Source organism: Telopea speciosissima, chromosome 3 (assembly GCF_018873765.1).
Source record: "Telopea speciosissima isolate NSW1024214 ecotype Mountain lineage chromosome 3, Tspe_v1, whole genome shotgun sequence".
In the NCBI taxonomy this organism is placed as follows: Eukaryota; Viridiplantae; Streptophyta; class Magnoliopsida; order Proteales; family Proteaceae; genus Telopea; species Telopea speciosissima.
In genome coordinates this window covers 8,334,161-8,353,025 of record NC_057918.1, presented here as the reverse complement: position 1 = coordinate 8,353,025, position 18,865 = coordinate 8,334,161, and the positions used below count along the sequence as shown (strand labels likewise).

General features: G+C 39.1%; 1 protein-coding gene across 1 annotated transcript in view; it reads left to right on the top strand.

Moving 5' to 3' along the window:
• The window catches only part of LOC122653571 (cyclic nucleotide-gated ion channel 18-like), a 29,763-nt gene extending 18,899 nt beyond the window's left edge, over positions 1-10,864 (top strand). Inside the window, exons 5-6 of the mRNA XM_043847442.1 lie at positions 9,070-9,306; positions 10,100-10,864. Coding sequence (XP_043703377.1) covers positions 9,070-9,306; positions 10,100-10,864 — 1,002 coding nt within the window. The remainder of the gene's footprint in view (positions 1-9,069; positions 9,307-10,099) is intronic.
• Positions 10,865-18,865: the final 8,001 nt, after the last annotated feature.

Genomic DNA, 18,865 nt, shown 5'->3' with positions numbered 1-18,865 from the left:
GTTGATAGATATAAAACACGACTTGTGGCCAAGGGATTCACTCAGACGTATGGGATTGATTATCAGGAGACTTTTGCTCTGGTTGCCAAGTTAAACACTGTCAGGGTATTATTGTCCTGTGCAGTAAATCTAGGGTGGGATCTACAACAGTTGGATGTGAAGAATGCATTTCTTCATGGAGAGCTTGGAGAGGAAGTTTATATGGAGATTCCTCCAGGTTTTTCATGTGCTGAGACTCAAGGTAAAGTATGTAAGTTGAAGAGAGCTCTGTATGGACTGAAGCAATCACCCAAAGCCTGGTTTGGCAGGTTTCACAAGGCCATGGTTTCTGTGGGGTATAAACAGAGCAATGCTGATCACACTTTGTTTATCAAGCGACGAGGCGATAAGGTTACTGTCCTGATTATATACGTTGATGACATAGTGATGACAGGCAATGATAGTGTTGAAATGTCCTGTTTGAAGAGCTTCTTGGGGAGTGAGTTTGAGATAAAGGATCTAGGGAAGCTTAGGTATTTTCTTGGGATTGAGGTTGCCCATTCTTCTAAGGGCATCTTTCTGTCTCAAAGAAAGTACGTCCTAGACCTATTGTCTGAGACTGGTTTATTGGGCTGCCATCCCTGTAATACTCCAATGGAAGCCAATTCTAGATTGAAGGAAACTGATGGTGAACTTGTGGATAAGGGTCGATATCAGCGATTGGTGGGCAAACCAGAGCCCACTTACCTCCATGGATTCTCAGGTGCCACCGCCTCCATCAGAGGTACCATAGAACTACCCGTCACCTTAGGGGTACACCCTCGATAAGTGACTATCATGGTGAACTTCATGGTTGTCAAGACCGTGGTGTCCTTCAACGGCCTCCTAGGGCGACCATCTCTGATAGCCCTTAGAGGAGTCATATCGCCACTCCACCTGAAGATGAAGTTCCCCACCGAAAATGGGATAGGCAAAGTCCGAGGAGATCAGAAGAAAGCAAGGGAGTGCTACGCCACCTTCATGAAGAAGAATAATGGTAACACCCGTGGAATGACACTCTGTCTAGAGAACATGGTCAGTGACTAGAGAGATGAACTGACAGAGAGAAGAGGAAGACCAGTGGAAGACCTCATCCCATGGCCCCTCAGCAGGGACGACCCCTCCAAGGTCGTACAGGTTGGCTCGCTACTAAGCAAGGAACAGAAAGAAGGACTTGGACACCTCCTCCAAGCGAACATGGATGTCTTTGCATGGTCGACCTCTGAGATGCCTGGAATACCACGTCCCATAGCAGAGTACCGACTACACGTTGACCCAACCAGGAAGCCCATCCAACAGAAGCGGCGTAACTTCGCCCTCGACCGACAAGCAGCAATCAAGGAAGAGGTCGAGAAGTTGAGCCAGTCAGGGTTCATCAGAAAGGAGTTCCCAACCTGACTCGCAAACGTGGTCATGGTACCAAAGCCCAATGGGAAGTGGAGGATGTGTGTCGACTACACCGACCTGAACAAGGCATGCCCAAAAGATGAGTACCTACTTCTCCCATACTCGGCCAGACATAGCATTTGCAGTGAGTTCAGTCAGTCAGTTCATGCATGATCCCTATTCCACTCATATGGCTGTTGTGCTTCGAATTCTTAACTACTTGAAGTCAGCTCCAGTTGAAGGAATCCTTCTTTCACTGCATGATCACCTTCGTGTCGAAGCCTACACAAATGTTGATTGGGGTGGCTCTTTTGATAGGAAGTCTACCTCTGGTTACTATACATTTGTAGGTGGCAATCTTGTCACATGGCGCAGCAAGAAGCAGAATGTTGTGGCAAGGTCTATTGCTGAAGCAGATTTCCATTCCATGACTTAAGGAATCTGTGAGTTGTTATGGCTCCAAGGCTTACTTCAAGACCTTGGTGTTCCTGTTCGTCGTCCCATGATGTTGTACTGTGACAACAAAGCTGCCATCAGCATTGCCTACAATCCCGTGTAGCACGACCGTACCAAGCACGTGGAGATAGACCGACATTTTATCAAGGAAAAGCTGAAAAGTGGGCAGATTTGCATGCCTTTTGTGAAGTCTGAAGACCATTTGGGTGATGTCTTTACTAAAGGGCTGAGTGGGAAACTCTTTCATTGTAATCTGTTCAAGTTGGGCATGAATGACATATATGCTCCAACTTGAGGGGGAGTGTTGAATAGAACTTATACCCGACAGGGGTATTTTGGAGTTTTACTTATTTGGGTACTGTTCACGGTACTGTTCACATGAAGAATACCGTGAACAATATTAGTTAAGAGTCAGAGGGCATTTCTGTACTTTTGTAATTCTGGAATCTTCTTCCATATTATTATAAATACAAGGGCTTGGTGATCTATTCAAATTACTCAAGCATTGCAATTAATATGTTCTTTTAACAGAACATTTACATGTATTTATATAGCTTAAAATAGGGTTTCCATGAAGTTTTAGGCCTTAACTTAGCCTAAAACCCACCAAAATGACCTACTGAAACCTTGCAGAAAAAATGCAATATTTCGACCGAAATTTCGTATATTTCGGTCAGCCCGAAATACCGAAACGAAATGAGTTTTCGAACTATGTGTGAGATTAGGTCTGAGATACTATTACAGGTCTACTCTTGCATTAGATGGCCTCTTTTATAAGCCCGTATTTGAGATCCTATTTCAGTACACAAGATTAAGTATAGAGATAAGACTGTGGATGTCGTGTGCCATTAAGTTAATTTAGTCTAGAAAAGGCCCTTTTTAATTTCGTATTTTATGTCTTATTGTTAGTCAATAGTTTATGTTGTTTGGAGTCTTCTATAGCAAGTATTTGATCAATTTAAGTTAGTTTTTATTTAGGTAAGTTGAAGGGATAGTTGTTTATTTGGTTTAGGAGTCCGAAAGATAGTTTATTTGATCTTTGTAAATAGAGTTGTAATAATACATGAATTTATGGAATTTTGGAATAGAAAATTAGTTTGTTTTAGTTAATATTGAGGTTTTTTATTTTCTCTCTCTCTCTCTCTCTCTTCCCCACAACTTCTCCTTTTCACTCATCTTTGCGATTGATGTAGATAAGTCACTTAGAGGGCTTATTTTATTGGAAATAAGCTTTGGGTTGGGTTATATATGTATTGGGACTTTGATCCCATGGTTTTATTTTGTAATTGGCCACTTTAATGAGCCTAAAATATGGGTAGAAAGTAGGAAAACGGGATTTATTTCAATAGTTTAGGTAGAGTCCTGTTTTGGGTCTATTTTCTTTATTATTTTATTTTCCTAGTCAATTTAGGTTACCTTATCAATTAAGGACAAGGTTAGGCCTTTCCTTTTTAGAGGTTAAGTCTATTTTTGAGTCTTCTATATAAGTTTGTAAGGGAGGTCAGCATTGTACACGAATTTGATTCATGAATACTGGCTTGAGCCTTTGTGAAAATCCTGAGATAGGATGGGTGAGATGTCCGAGGTGAGTTAGCCAACCCCAACCTTCCTCATTCCCTTCCATCGGTTCTTGATTCCAAACCCTAATTTTGTTCAAATCGATCTCAAGAGTGCTACAATCTGTTGGGATTTCTTTCAACTGATTGTCACATCGAGTTCTTGAAGATTACCATATCAAGATCGTTGGTACCTCAACAGGTTATTAATTTTGTGGGATTCTTTCTTTTGGTTATTTTGTGAGATCTCATCATTCTTCTCCAACCAATTTTGAAATCCCGTTGTTTTCTTTGGGATCCCATTGCTACCTTTCTTGTTCTTTGGAGATTTTTTTTATTTGATCCTGCCTGGGATTAGACCTATTCTTGTTCTAGTCTTACAATAGTGATTCCCTTTCTTCCTCATCCTTGTGGCTCTGTTGTTAGCAGTCTCTTTCCTTCTGTCTTAAAAGAAAGCCCACCATCAGCCTTAAGCAGATCCTCTGATCGATCTGTATTACCTTTTCTCTTCGCTTTTGAATCTAAGGTTTAAAGTATCGGTATCGTGTATCGTATCAGTTGGGTGATTTTGAGAGACGTATCATATCATATCGGAGATACGTATCAAGCGCTACAGATATGCATGGAAATGGTCAAGTTACACATGAGAATACACTTTTGGAACAAAAAGCAATATATAACAAATATCATGCATACACACTAAAATGAAGAATAATGTATAACCAGACATTTGCATTAAATTGAAATTGTTATAAAAGATGATGTTTATTACATGTTGTAATAGTCTATAGCCATGAAGAGTGTTGGATGATGCAAAGGATGATGTTGGGGCACTTGTTGATTCGTTTTTTAGTCCAAAAGTGTGAAAAACCAAGATTAAATGCAACATTTTAGACTCTATGTTGTGAGTTTTCCTTTATTTTTCCGCTGGAACAGCAGTTGTATCGAGTCTGAGTGAAAAGTTTTTTTTTTTTTTAATGGAATGTATCGACCGTATCTATGGTATCGGTTTGATCGAGCCGTATCGGCCGATACATATCAATACGTATTAATGCACCCATGAACTCATTTACCAAGCGTACGATGGTATTGATAAGTATCAATTGTATCGTATCGGCCAATACCATTCGATACGATTTGATACAGTTTATATTTTAAAAAAAAGAGACGTATTGGTACTAACCGGTGCCGATATGTATCGGTCGATCCAATACGAACCGATACTTTAAACCATGGCTGCATCTGGTTTACTTTAGTAGTGAGTTATAAGTTGGAGTAATGTTGGAATAGAGTTGTTTTTAAGTCTTTTATTGGTCAATTAAGTAATCAGTTTGATTAGAAATTGATTTAAGCTATTTCTAGTTATGTTAGGAGCATGGTTTGAGAACTTGATTTTGGACCTGGTTTCGGTCAGGTATAAAACCGAGTTGGATCGAGATCTCGGCGAGTTGGTGCACTTTTGTTTTTAAACTCATTTGATGGTTTCGGTGGGTTTTTGAACTAATTTGGTCATGAAATTTGGTATACAACCTATTTTCGGCCATTTAAACATAATGCCACTCCGATTTTCCAAATTTAAAGTCCAATTAGGAGTTTGACTTCAGACCCTAGGTTGGTAGGCTACAACGTACTAATAGGCCGTATTCTACACATAATTTAGTAATAGAAAGCAATCAAAGCATGCAATTAATGTAAAACAACTTAAATAAATCGGACTCCATCAAGTCATAGATCGGCCAAAGTTGTGTAAATATATTTAATTGACACCCAACCACTAAAATTTGAACATATTTATTGGGAAAAAAAAAAAAAAAAAAAGAGATTTAGGGAAAAATGGTTTACCTTGGAATGTTCAAATCTTCTTCAAAGTTCTTTGGATTTGTTGTAGATCTTGCAAGTTCGATGTTTGCCGAAGTATCTCCGTGCAACTGGCGATATTTCTGTCGGAAATATGGAATCAAAACCAAGTTTTTGGTGTTTTTTGGAGGTTCTCTGCCGAAACCAGCGAGACGACCGAGAGCAGTCGAGATTTCAACTGGTTTCGGTCGAGTTGAGGGCCATTTTATATGTGGGTTTGGTTCAGTCTTAGTCGAACTCAGCCGAGACAATGCACTATTCTATTTTGTAACTGGTATCGTCTCAGTTTTGCAAAAAAAAACCGAGATATTTCCGAGATCTCGGCGAGACCTTGTTCTAACCATTCATCCATATGGATTTTGAGTTTTTTCAGCAAAAGAAGCATTGTTTTTTCTCTACAATGTGGAATCATGGTGTGCTTGGATGGATTTCCTAATGTAATTTTGGACTTTTTTCATGGGTTAGATGGATTCCCAAATCATATATTTTCTTCCGATTCTGTTCTAACTTTCAAGTTCAAAGTTTCAGATTGTTCAATTCTGGTCTGATTCAGCTTTGGAGTTAGATATCTCAGATTCTATTAAAGATCAACTTCTAATTTGGTTCTTACGCGCAGATTAAAAATTCTGGTTAAAGTCATACTGATTTCTGAATTCCTACTTTGATTCCGATTCAATTCTATACTTGAAATAGGAACTCTACTTGTGTTTGGATTATAATTTCCTAATAAGAATGTGATTTCAATGTACCATCATACTTCAATTGGATTCCTCATTTCAGAATCCTAGTAGGACTAGGATTTCTGACATCCAATCCTCTTTGGACAAGAGCCCTTCTTTGACAAGGATTTACACTCTTAGAGTCCTACTTAAACTTGAATTCTTGCCGACTTTCTCTTTCAAATGAATTGATTCGTCAATTTATGAGCTCACTAAGATGGAAGCCAACACTATATCCCATTATTGGGATATCTGGTCAGCACACCAAGAATGAAGTAATACAATTGGAAGACGTTGGAAAGAGAGCTGGTTGAGAATCATGGGATTAGAACATTATCTCTTTGTCTTTAGGATTTTTTTTATTATTTTCCCCTTTACTATTTTTCCCTTGGGGTGTAACTGTATTATCAATAAAGAGGACCTCTGTCATTAAAGACAACTCACTTCATTCTCTCAATTCTGATTCCGAACTTAGTATTAGAGTCCAAAACCCTAGAAAATCCTTTTTGGTTTTTCATATTGACCTTTCCTCACCACCGCCGTCGTCGCTGCCATTGGAGGTTGTAGCCTCCTTGTCTAGCATGGTAGATGACCACCGTACCATGCACCCTTAAAGATTTCTCTGTTTTTTGCACCTCCTCACCGTGCTTTCCTACCACCTCTGCTGCTGCCAATGTTGCTGCCACCGCCTCTCTAAACGTGCGACCCTTGGTCGCCTCTCCCAGCCGTGATCGCCTCCTGGCCGTGACCCAAGGTCGCCTCTCTCCTGTCACCCTTTGCCACGATCATCGCTGGCTGCCTCTCTCTAACGCTGCAACCTCCTCCCTGGTCGCCTCTCTCTGCCGCGCACCCTTAACCGCTTCTGCTGCTGCTCCGCTGTGACCTTCCGGTCGTCGAGCCTCCACTGCTGGCCTCTCGCCAGCGTTGCCGCCACAACCCACCTGGTCGTTGTGCCTTTCCTGCCGGCCTCTCCACCGTCGGTGCTACCACCGTTGCAACCCTCCAGGTCGTCGTGCCTTTGCCGACCTCTCCTGCTGGTCTACCGCGACCTACTTGGTCACCGTGCCTTCTCCCGCCTGTGTGTTACAACTTGAGGTGTATTATTATATATTCTCAATTTCTTTTGTTTGCCCTTTGACATTTTCCTTTCATATTTATGATTGATTTTACTCCACCCCCCTTCTTCTCGCAAGGAGAATTGAGGAACCAAAAATTCAGGCTAATAGTGACTCAGACCAGGGTTAAGAAACCTAAAATTTAGTTTGCTTATTAACCCACCCAATGCACAAAATCAAATAAAGCTCTCTTACTATCCCGAAGTAGGTAAGTGAATAGTAAATTAGAAACAATCCAGCAACACAGAAAATTCCAGGAATTTATAGAGACAAGTCAATCTCAATAAGACTTAAGAATTAATCTCTTAACCCCTACCTAACCATCTTGAAAATATACCAATGTCCAGACCAGCAAACATTTGAGTAATTTCTCAGTCAAACTCAATCATTTGTCGCGAGGCCTGTATTCTTAGATTGTTTCTTTTGGCAGAAACACAACTTCCAAGCAAGCAGATCTGGCTTGATAGGAATCAGAGGTCTGAGTTTAGACCCTAATTACCATCCCAGATTGAAATTTCCAGGTTCAAATTCAAATATCAATTTGTATTCTAATATGTTGGGCCAGGCCTCACATGGGGTATAAGGGTGCCATATGCTGGGGTGTGTACTTCAGACTGTTCAGTGCCAGGCTTGAGCTTTTTCTTTTGTTTTATGAAATTTTTTATTTTTTGATTTTGTTGCTTGTTTTGGTTGGAAATATGGCCAGTGAGATGGGTGTCTGGTCCTCCATCAAATGAACACACTAATGTTCATCCATGCCTGCCACATGGCCAGGGAGCATCGCTTTGTGGGGATACAAATGTCACTAATAGATGTGAAATTTATTCTTTTTACGTTAAAATATTGTAAGCACTAGCATATTATATAAACATATTGTTTTGTCATTTATTTGTGAGTTATGACATTAATTCAATGCTCTGACCGTGACCTTACCACCCAGGTCAACGGTCCTTGCGAGCACTGATATATGATACATAATACACATTAATTATTTATATTGAGAAGCCTGGTGAAGTCTCCCTGGGTTTCCACTGGTGTTACATGTCAACCTAGCTACATCAGGCTTCCCCTGGAGTGGCCGAGTGGGTTAGGTCAAGCCCAGCCTGTACTATGTACTTTTGACCTGGCACCTTTCTCGGTCCAAACGCATTTCAAATGACTGGTATGTGGCACAACAGCGCCACTCATTTTGAGTCTAGGGTGCCCAAGTTAGCTGAAACATTATGTGATTTGAAGTGCACATTTGAGTTTGGATTGGTCATTGAGCTTCAAAGTCATCAGCACCGAACTCTACTTCATATCCAAAGTTGAGGCCAGGCTCAGCTCAGACCGCAGTCAACTTTTGTTGGCCCTAGATTTGCCAGTCACCTGGAATTTCATTATGAAAAAATAGCCAATATGGTTGTGCCCCACTATCTTGTGAAGAAGTTTAGAAACAATTATTTTTAAGGGTGAGTTTAAAAAACTAACTTCATATTCTCTTTGTGCAACTTGGGAGCCATAATGAATAGTTTCTTTTGAATTTTGAAGGTACAAGGGGTTATTCTTCACAAAATCCTTTTAGTAAAATTGTAAAGCAGTTTTGAGGTATCAGGCACATATTTACATAATGGCCTGATACTAATGGTAATATAAAGTTCCGTGGCATCTGTTCATTTATTATTTTAACTTTGAATAAGTGTTACATATAAGCATAGTTCCAGAATGCTAAACATTAAGGATTTGGCATTTCCTGAATGATTTTTCTAGCTGCCCTATCAAATATAACTGCAGGTTTGAATATTCCATTGCTGGAAAGTTTGGTTCTTTGTGTTGAGCTCACCTGTCATCCTGGAAAGAAATCTGTCTATTCTCATTTGTTACTATCTGTAGGTGTAAAATAATAAATGATTAACTTTAATGGAAATAAGTAGCTTAATGATTTTGAGCATTTTATCAACACTTTGTTTTTGTTCTATAAAGACCTATCTTGCATCTATGACTGTGAGACTCGAAGAGTGGAGAGTTAAGAGAAGAGACACTGAAGAGTGGATGAAGCATCGCCAACTACCTCCTGATCTTCAAGAGCGGGTTCGCCGGTTTGTTCAGTTTCAATGGCTAGCCACAAGAGGAGTAGATGAAGAGTCTATATTGCGTTCCTTACCTTTGGACCTTCGTCGTGAAATTCAACGGCATCTCTGTCTTGCTCTTGTCCGCCGTGTAAGTGTTTTTACGGTTTCCATATATGTTGATACTTTTCTGCTCAGGAAAATAATTACAACCACCACCTTTTTAGGACTACTTGATGATTTGAAAACTTAAAATGTATTGGGATTTATGGAGGTGTAATCCCACATTGGTTATTTGGGACCTTGGATATATCTTTATATACCCTTGGGCCATCTCCACCTAATGCCTTAAGGTTTTGGGTTGGACCCCCAAATGATATTTTGTGGGGTATTCCATTTTATTTAAGAATGTATCCGAGCCAGGTCCGTTTGTTGTCCTCCTTAAGATGTATATCCACGTGTATTCCATAGTTACACGTGAGGGGGAGTAGTGAGATGTTGGGAGTTATAGAGGTATAGTCCCACATCGGTTATTTGGCACCTTGAATATGTCTTAATACCCTTGGGTCATCTCCACCTAATGCCTTAGGGTTTTGGGTTGGACCCCAAGGGGTATTTTGTGGGCTATCCCACTTTATTTAACAATATCTAGCCTGGCTATGACAATTATCTTGCCTTGGTTTGTTGTGTACTACCTCTCTGTTAAATTTTTAAGTCTTTTATGTGTACTATTAACTTTTGAGTCTTATTTTCCGAAGCAAATGAAAATTCATAGTAGCTTAGAATTACATAATCCAACAAAAGCAGGCGTCAAACTGTAAGGTCTGCAAACACCGAACATGGATGTTAAAATGGATAACCAAACTTCTTGGATATGGTTTCCTACTTTTTGGTGTACTTAGATCCAACATTTCTGGTTTAACACTCAATATTCCAATTTATAGGTGCCTTTTTTCTCACAAATGGATGATCAGCTCCTGGATGCTATATGTGAACACCTGGTCTCATCTTTGAGTACCCAAGACAACTACATTGTTCGTGAAGGTGATCCAGTTAATGAGATGCTCTTCATTATCAGAGGGCAACTTGAGAGCTCCACAACCAACGGAGGAAGATCTGGATTCTTCAATTCCATCACACTCAGACCTGGTGATTTTTGTGGTGAAGAGTTGCTGACTTGGGCTCTAATGCGTAACCCAAGCCTGAATCTGCCTTCTTCGACCCGAACAGTCCGAGCCCTTAGTGAAGTTGAAGCATTTGCACTTCGTGCTGAAGACCTCAAGTTTGTAGCCAATCAATTTAAGCGTCTGCACAGCAAGAAGCTCCAGCATGCCTTCAGGTACTATTCCCATCAATGGAGGACATGGGGAGCATGCTTTATACAAGCTGCATGGAGACGGAACAAGAAGAGAAAGCTAGCAAAGGAGCTGATGATGCATGAAAGCTACTATAATATACCAATTCCAAACCAAGAGGACTATGGTGGTGAGGCTCTGGATGTGTACTATGAGGATGATGGTACTGAAAGATTGTCGACAGAGAATGCATACAACACACAACACCTTGGGGCCACAATCCTGGCTTCAAGGTTCGCTGCAAATACAAGAAGGGGAGCTAACCAAAAGTTTAAGGTGGTTGGCCCTTCTGCCCCCAGCTTAAAGATGCCCAAGCTTTTCAAGCCAGAAGAGCCTGATTTTTCTGAAGAGTGACATGTTTATGATGAACTGGGGAAGTCGACAAATCAGAGGTTAGATAGGATCTTTGTAACATGTATGTATATTTTACAAGTGGTAATCCAGTTACTCTTTCATTTTCTTTGTGTTGTTTTGGGTAGAAAAGGGCGGGGGGTGGGGGAGGGAAGAAAGAAAGAAACAATTTATGAAGGTGTCATCTAGCATCTGGTTTTAATTCTTAACCCCACCGCTAACCAACTACCTAAAAAGATTTGCAAATTGTTGGTAGCATAAAATATACAGGGGATAGTATCTATGTTAACTAGTTTTTTTGTGTCATATAGTATTTGTTATTTTTTTCAGAAGTTTTCTTTTGCTTGGAAGGTCTGTGTAGTACTAGTATGTGTTGTCCTTAAGCCAGCACTGAAAGCAGTTGTTTTCCATCAAAGCATTCCCCCTTTTAGGAGAGTAGTTGATAGTTGAGATGTGATTACCACTTCTACAGAATGAAGCTAAATGTTGTTTTCAGCATGAATGTGATTATTCCAATGGTAGTGATAGACTTTTTTTAGTGCCTGGTGCCTGGTTCACACATGTAATGTAAACCCTAAAAAGTCCACTTTGATTAGGGCTGTCAACAGATTTTGATTGCGATCCAGATCTGATCTGAATATTATTTGGTCTGATCCATTCCAATCCAATCCAATCCGATCGGATATAAGAATGATCAGATTACTAATTTCATACATTAAATTACATTAAATTTTTTATTTGTTAATGTAAAATTTCTTGGAGACATTATTTTAGCTGAATAAATAAATTTTAAGATAATATTATTTATTTGTTTTTGTCCAAAACATGCATTAGAATAATTAGATTAAAAAAAAAAAATTTGAAAATCATAAGTTCATAACCAGCATAAAGGTATCATTTAATTGGATCGGATTTTTAATTGGATATCCAAATCTTTATTTTTTGGGTCCATCGAGTTATTGGATTTTGATTGAATTGGCAAATTTCCTTGTTGCATTCAGACCCTTGATCCTATTCAAATTTCAAATATGAGCATTCAACAGCTTCACTGATGATATGCTTCTCCCATATAAATTTTAGTTCCTCATAGGTGCAAACTACCCCTCTAGAATCTATATTAATGGCTAATTATTATGGATAAATCTTCTAGAGAAATGGATTTAGATGTTTAATCATGGTTTCCTATTTTAGAAGTCACTTGAATTAATACCAAACAGCAGTTCTAGATGCTTTATTGGTTTGGTTACCTCAACCACATGAAACGAATATTTCAGATTTTCAGGGGAAAAAAAAATCTCAATGGAAGGAACCCAAACTTAGGTTGGCATGTCGTTTGCGGGGTGGCTCGTGGTAGTATTTTCCATCTCGAAACTTTTGAGACATGATTCATAGGACTTTGACTTCTCACCAGTTCTCTTCATGACATTATAAAGGAGTTCCACCGAGTCCAAAAAAGCTTCCCGTGATGCGAAGGTACTGTATCACTCTCACATGAGATTACTTTTTTTAAAACGATGTTTGGACACATAACCCCTGCATTCAAACACATGAGTGTACAAAATTATCACCCAACCTCCTGTGGAATAAAAATTTCATGTATATACCCCTACATGTGCTCTCATTGGTCCTTGCATTACGATATCAGACACTAATCTCTTGCCCTTTTTATTTATTTATTTTATTTTGTTTTGATAGTGTGGGTCCTATGTGGATGTATCTTTTTCTGTATTGCCATGGGTAAAGCGTGCAGAGTTCTCCCCTCAATAACATTGTGAGAACTGAGAACCCTCTCCCTATTAATTTTATTTTTTCAAATAACAATTTCTAGTATCTCAATAAAAATATGGGGAAGAGGATCCCATGATGCCATTGTGTAGATTCCATTCCACACACTCACATTTCATGTCACGAACCCCATACTCTCTTTCCACATTAAATGCCCCTCGTATACGAACCAGTTCCCATGATTCTTATTGGTGGGAAACTGAATTCTAACGTCATGGGAAACCTCACCGCTAATATATAACATCTTTTATTAGAAAAAGAAGACCATTAAGTTGTGTGGTGTTTGCACCCAAAAACAGGCTGGGCAAAATGATTAACCCACCTCCTGTGAAATGAATAATTTCCACCCTTATTAGATTCCTCACACACGCTCTCATTGACCTTTCAGATAGTGCAAGGGCCACATGGTCTGACATCGATCCCCTTCCCATCTTTTATTTTCTATCACATATCTGATTATTTGGCATTACCCATGGCATTGAAAATTTTGTAAATTTTATTCTTGGTTTTAAATTATGGGAAAAAGAACACTGCTTGGTTGCATGGTTCTTGAACCCCGACACAAAAATGCAAAAAATTATTATCCAATCCCTCTTGAAAAAAAATTCTCATCCGTATTAATGCCCTCCCTAGTACACAAGCTATACAACCAAACAACGATCTCTTGCACGTTAAATTAAACCCCACCAGTGATCAATTAATGCATACATGGTCGAGTGTAAACTATCTTCATGGTCCATTTAGTTCCTCCTCGTCCCTATCGTATTTGGAAAAAGTCTCTTTCAGCCAATAGGATTTGGGAAGAAAAATGAACCCTAGAAATTGAGGAGGATCACTTGTTTGGTACTGAGAGGTGGTTAAGCGATAAGCATCCCTGTCTTAATCCCATGTACTCCTGATATGTTCAATGCGCAAAGCAGGAAAAAGGGGAAGTACTTATCACAATAGGGGAAGGGTTTTGTGCATGGTCGCACACAACCTTTGGCCATCACAATCATGGTTTTAAGTATCAGTATCGTATTGTCCGTATCGGGTGATATGTATCGATTTTGCTAATCGTTGATACCGTATCAATAGCATGATACGGACAAGGGATAAAATGGTCAAAAAATTCAAAGGTATTTTTATCCGATACAACCGATCTAGGCCGATACCGTATCGATATCATATCAATGTTATGGATTGTCGATACCTTTTTCGATATCGTGCACTAAAACCATGATCACAATATATATGATAGAAAAAAGATTCTTTCTATATATATGGCCAAATATTCTCTATGACGGGGTGCAGGCTATCGTCAAACACATGGGATGGATCAAATGATCACCCTACCCCCTAAATGGCAGACTCATGTGTTTGGGCATAGACTACACTGCGACACAAAGAACATCTGTCCTATATATATAGATAGGAAAAGGTTGGGCATGCCACCGTCAGGGTGCGCTCAACATATGCCACTCTTTCCTGGAGTTTGGGCAACGCCAACACTCTCATGAGTATCTCTTTCCTTTTCATATGAAAAGGCATATATACCCAAGGAGGAGAGAGATAGAAAACTACGTCCCATTTGATATATTTGGTGATAAATTTGGATCTGCTCTCCAAGTGGGACGGTCTTGGCCCCATTTTCACATCATATACAAGTCATGTCACTGTCAAAGTATTACCCATCTTTAGTTCTTTCTTTTTTGTTCTTTCTTGATGCTGCGGTCATCATTCATCATCAGGAGCAGACCCTAATGATTTGATAAGTGAAAAGCGAGATATTTGAATGGCCAAAAGTCCCCATCGTTAACCTTCACATAATTTTCTAAGGTTAAAAAAGACGACCTTTCTTTGGTAACATCTTCAAAGATGAATTTAGTTCGTCTCTAGAATGGCGTGCGCCTAAGGTGCTGCCAGGGGTCTTGGATCTATGCATCCGGGCAATCGGATTGTATGTGCAGCGTTTGATTTAAGGCGGCATGTTTTGACTGCCTTATCCCTGTTTGGGTAAGACGCTTGGATAGGGATAAGGCAGTCAAAGCATCATCTTGAGTTTGGCGTTGCACATGCAGCCCAGCTGCCCAGATACAAAGGATCTTTTTCGATTGTTCGAGGGTATCTAACGATTGAGCTGTATTGCACATATTTCGATGCATGCCTAGGGATGTGTGCAACACAACCCAACGGTTGACAGCACCCTAGGCATTCCCTACTCCCTGGAAACGATCCTGATCCTTCAAAGATAGGGTAGAGGATCGCTACACTGTTCACATGAAATGAAATTTCTTATGCCAAGTGAATGAGATTAAGGATGAGGTGTTGCAATTCGCATGGTTCATATAAAGAAAAACTTATGTCAAGAAGAGAGGGAGTGAGATTGTATGATACCGACAATATGATCAATACAAATGTTAACTGGTCGGATTCGATCAGGCCTAATCTGTTGCCACCAATTTAAGTTATCCGTTTCTAACGGAGTTCATGTTATTGGAGCTAATTGTGCTAATCGGATCTTAAATGAATTGATCATGCTATAAACGGATTAATCAAGCTATGAAAATGTGTTTGGAATGAAACTTGAAAAAAATGGTCAAAACATGAAATGGACACATCACTGTAGGTAATGTGATTAAGTGGAAAGCATATCGATCAAATAAACTTAGGATCAATAAAGCTTATTGATACCGAGATTTAATAGCAATTTCCCCATAAACCATTAGACCTAATTATTCCAGGATCCACACGACGTTAGTGTACAAATTTTATCCTACGCCCTCTCATTTTCCATGCCATGGATCTCATATATTCTCTACATATTATATAATAAGGAAAAAAAATATTACTACACTACCCTCATACAAATTCTTTTGGGGAATCATTTTCCATGCACCATAGTCAATGGGAGCACACACTGCCACATTGGGGGCATAAATTCCACCAGTCATGGGGGTGGGGCGGTCATTTTCACCCCCAATATGTCTGGGCGTGGCCTCAGTATTGTCGCATGCGGAGAACTTTTCTCTAAATTATTTTATATCTTTTTCATATAATAAATAGTGGGACTCACATTGACATTTCTTTTTTATACTCTCACCATGTGGTCGGTGGGTCTTATGTAACCCCCATATATATGATATCATTTTATGACCCCTTCATTGATTATAATGTGCATGTTCTTTCTTAGAAACCCTCTTCCAAATAACAAGTACCCTTATCTATAACCTATATTAGTGAGAAACTAAGATTTGACATTGTTGGAAGTAATGGAACACTTTCCTCTTTTGAAAAATTATCCTCTTAGATTTCTGTCCGATACAGTTCCTTAGTGCCTCTAATAATAGCGGGTGGACCTCACCCAAGCAATGCGTTCGAGTAGAGGATAAAGCGATCATTTTTGCTCCCTATGAGAGGAACCGTACGAACTGTACCAAACAAGAAATGGGAGGATAAAGATCCCTTATTTTTCTCAAAACCAAGTTTTTCTAATTTATACTCTGACCATGTGGTCGGTGGGTCCTATGTAACCCACATATATATGATATCATTTTATAACCCCTTCATTGATTATAATGTGCATTTTCTTTCCTACACTCTTAGAAACCCTCTTCTAAATAACAAGTACCCTTATACATAACCTATATTGGTGAGAAACTAAGATTTGATATCGTTGGAAGTAATGGAACACTTTCCTCTTTTAGAAAATTATCCTCTCAAGTTTCTATCCGGTACAGTTCCTTAGCGCCTCTAATAATAGGGGGGTGGACTTCACCTGGACAGTGTGTTTGAATAGGAGATAAGGTGATCATTTATGCCCCTATGAGAGGAATCATACGAACTGTACCGAACAGGGAATGAGAGGATAAAGATCTCCTCTTTTTTGAATTTTTATCTTCTCCAGTTACTGCTCGGTACAATACTGCATCATGCGATGCTGTAAATATCATGTGGCATAGCAAACCCCACATGGTGCACATGGTCTCTGTAGCTGTCGTATGATGAATTATTGTACCGTAGAGTAACGAGAGAGAATAACGTTTCCTCTTTTTTCTAAAAACCAAGTTTTTCTAAACCATGCAGTGTAGAAGAAACTGTAATACAGCTAATATCGTCAAACATAATTTGTCAAGCATTGCAGTTGTCAAAGCAATTAATAAATGAAACAAAAGTCCTAAAAGGCAACCGTTGAGACAATTCAAAGTAGGAGTGGGGACCACAGTGTGGGGGCCCAGTAAGTGGACTTTCTACCTTATCTCCTTACTCCGTAGGAGTTGTGGTCATTAAGAGTTCCTCCAACCGTTGGATGTCCATTGGAGGGGTTGACGCGTTGGACAAGATTTCTTTCCCCAACTATACCCAAAAAAACCTATACCCCACAAAAAATTGCATGTTGCACTCTTTCCATTTTGGGTAAACGCCATGTTGCACTCTATCACGCCTAGATGCAACACGTAGCATTGGTCATTTAGCCCCATGCTGCATGGCTTCAAAAGGAGAGTATGCGTGGCACTCAGTAGCCAATGAAAGAGAATAAAATATTTATGAATCTCAAGGGAAAGTGAATTATTTTAGGGATGTTGTTCTTTATATCGCAATGCAGTTTGCACTCAGGCACATGGGGTGAGCGCAATGACCACCATGTCCTCCTATACAGACTATCCATGTGCCTGAACGCAAGCTGCATTGCGACATAGAGAACATTCTCCCATTATTTTATTATAATCATTCCATTGATATAAGTATATAAGATCGGGCAGCCACGTCCAATATCGTTTTTTTAAACCATTGTCAATGGTGGACCTTTTGCTGTGTGATCCATCTTGCCTTTTACTTATCTCTATATAAAAAAATAAACAAAATTTAATTTGAAGAAAAATTATCTCTAAACATTTGTTGAAGCACAACCTACCTAATGGGTGTCAATTCTGGGTTAGAATTGGGAATCGAATCGGAAGCAACCCATCCAATAGCAGTCTCCCAATGGTTCCAAAACCGATAGATCAATTAGGAATCGAAATAAATTCACATCGTAACTCTATATATTATACAATTTTTATAACTTAAGGACATGAGAGCTAATGTTAAACCATTTAACTCGAGAATTTGGTCAATGATCTTGAACAGTTGGATGTCGCACTTGCCAGGTGTTGACTTCTCCTCCTAAAAATGCATCGCTGGGAAATTGGAGAGGATTGTCTGTTATGTACTTTGTTACTTTTGTTTGATAAGTGGATGTACTACCTATCCTTTAGGAATCAAACACAGACACAACACCAAAACACAATCACCACACCACACTTAGTGGAAACAAGCTTTCCCTTCTATTCCTTTCATGATTCAAGAGTGAATCTCCTTGAATGCTGAGGATGACTCTGTCTATTGCCCACTTAGTGGGTAAGTGGACACCATTACCCTTGATTGGAAAGTAGGGGAAAAGAATGTAAAAGAATAAAGAGACACTCTCTCCTTTTTTTTTTTGGGTAATAAAGGGACGCTCTCTCCCATTAAAAAAAAATTCAATCAAACCATCATCATTTACAACTCACACTTCCATAAAAAAAGGAAGAATCAATTCTGATTGGATATTGATGATATAAATTTTAATTAAATAATTAAATAAATAAATATTAGATAATATTGTTATCGGGATTCATATCGATCCTGATCGATACCGATATTGATACCAAATAAAAACCGTTCCATCGATACAAAGTCGAATAAATAATTGATATTAGACCATAAAAGATAAACCCAATCCGATACTAATATTTATAACCAAAACCGATACCTGAAACCCGATACCAATATTTATAAAAAAAAAATAATTTGTGTTCCTTTTTACTATTTAAAGGAACCGTGGATAGTGTTGGTGTTGATATAGTTGTTTGTTTCATCCATTTCGCCAGCACCACTGGCTCTGTCAGATTAAAATCTTCTTTAAATAATTTATCTATTTTCTGATAATTTTGCTAAAGAAGACCAGTCAGTACCTGATTTCCACTAAGGCGGGCAGGGGTAAGATGGTCAATACGCACCACTTTGGGTTCGCGCAGCACAACAGGACGGGCAGCCCGCAAAGATGTGTGATGATCACGCCGATCCATTCCTTTATATTTAATTGTAATTTAACTTAAAAATTATATAAATATCTTCTATAACACTTTGCGCTTCAGATATCTTTTCTTTCTTTCAATTTATAGCCTTACTACAAGGATAGTGTGTCTCATCAAAAAA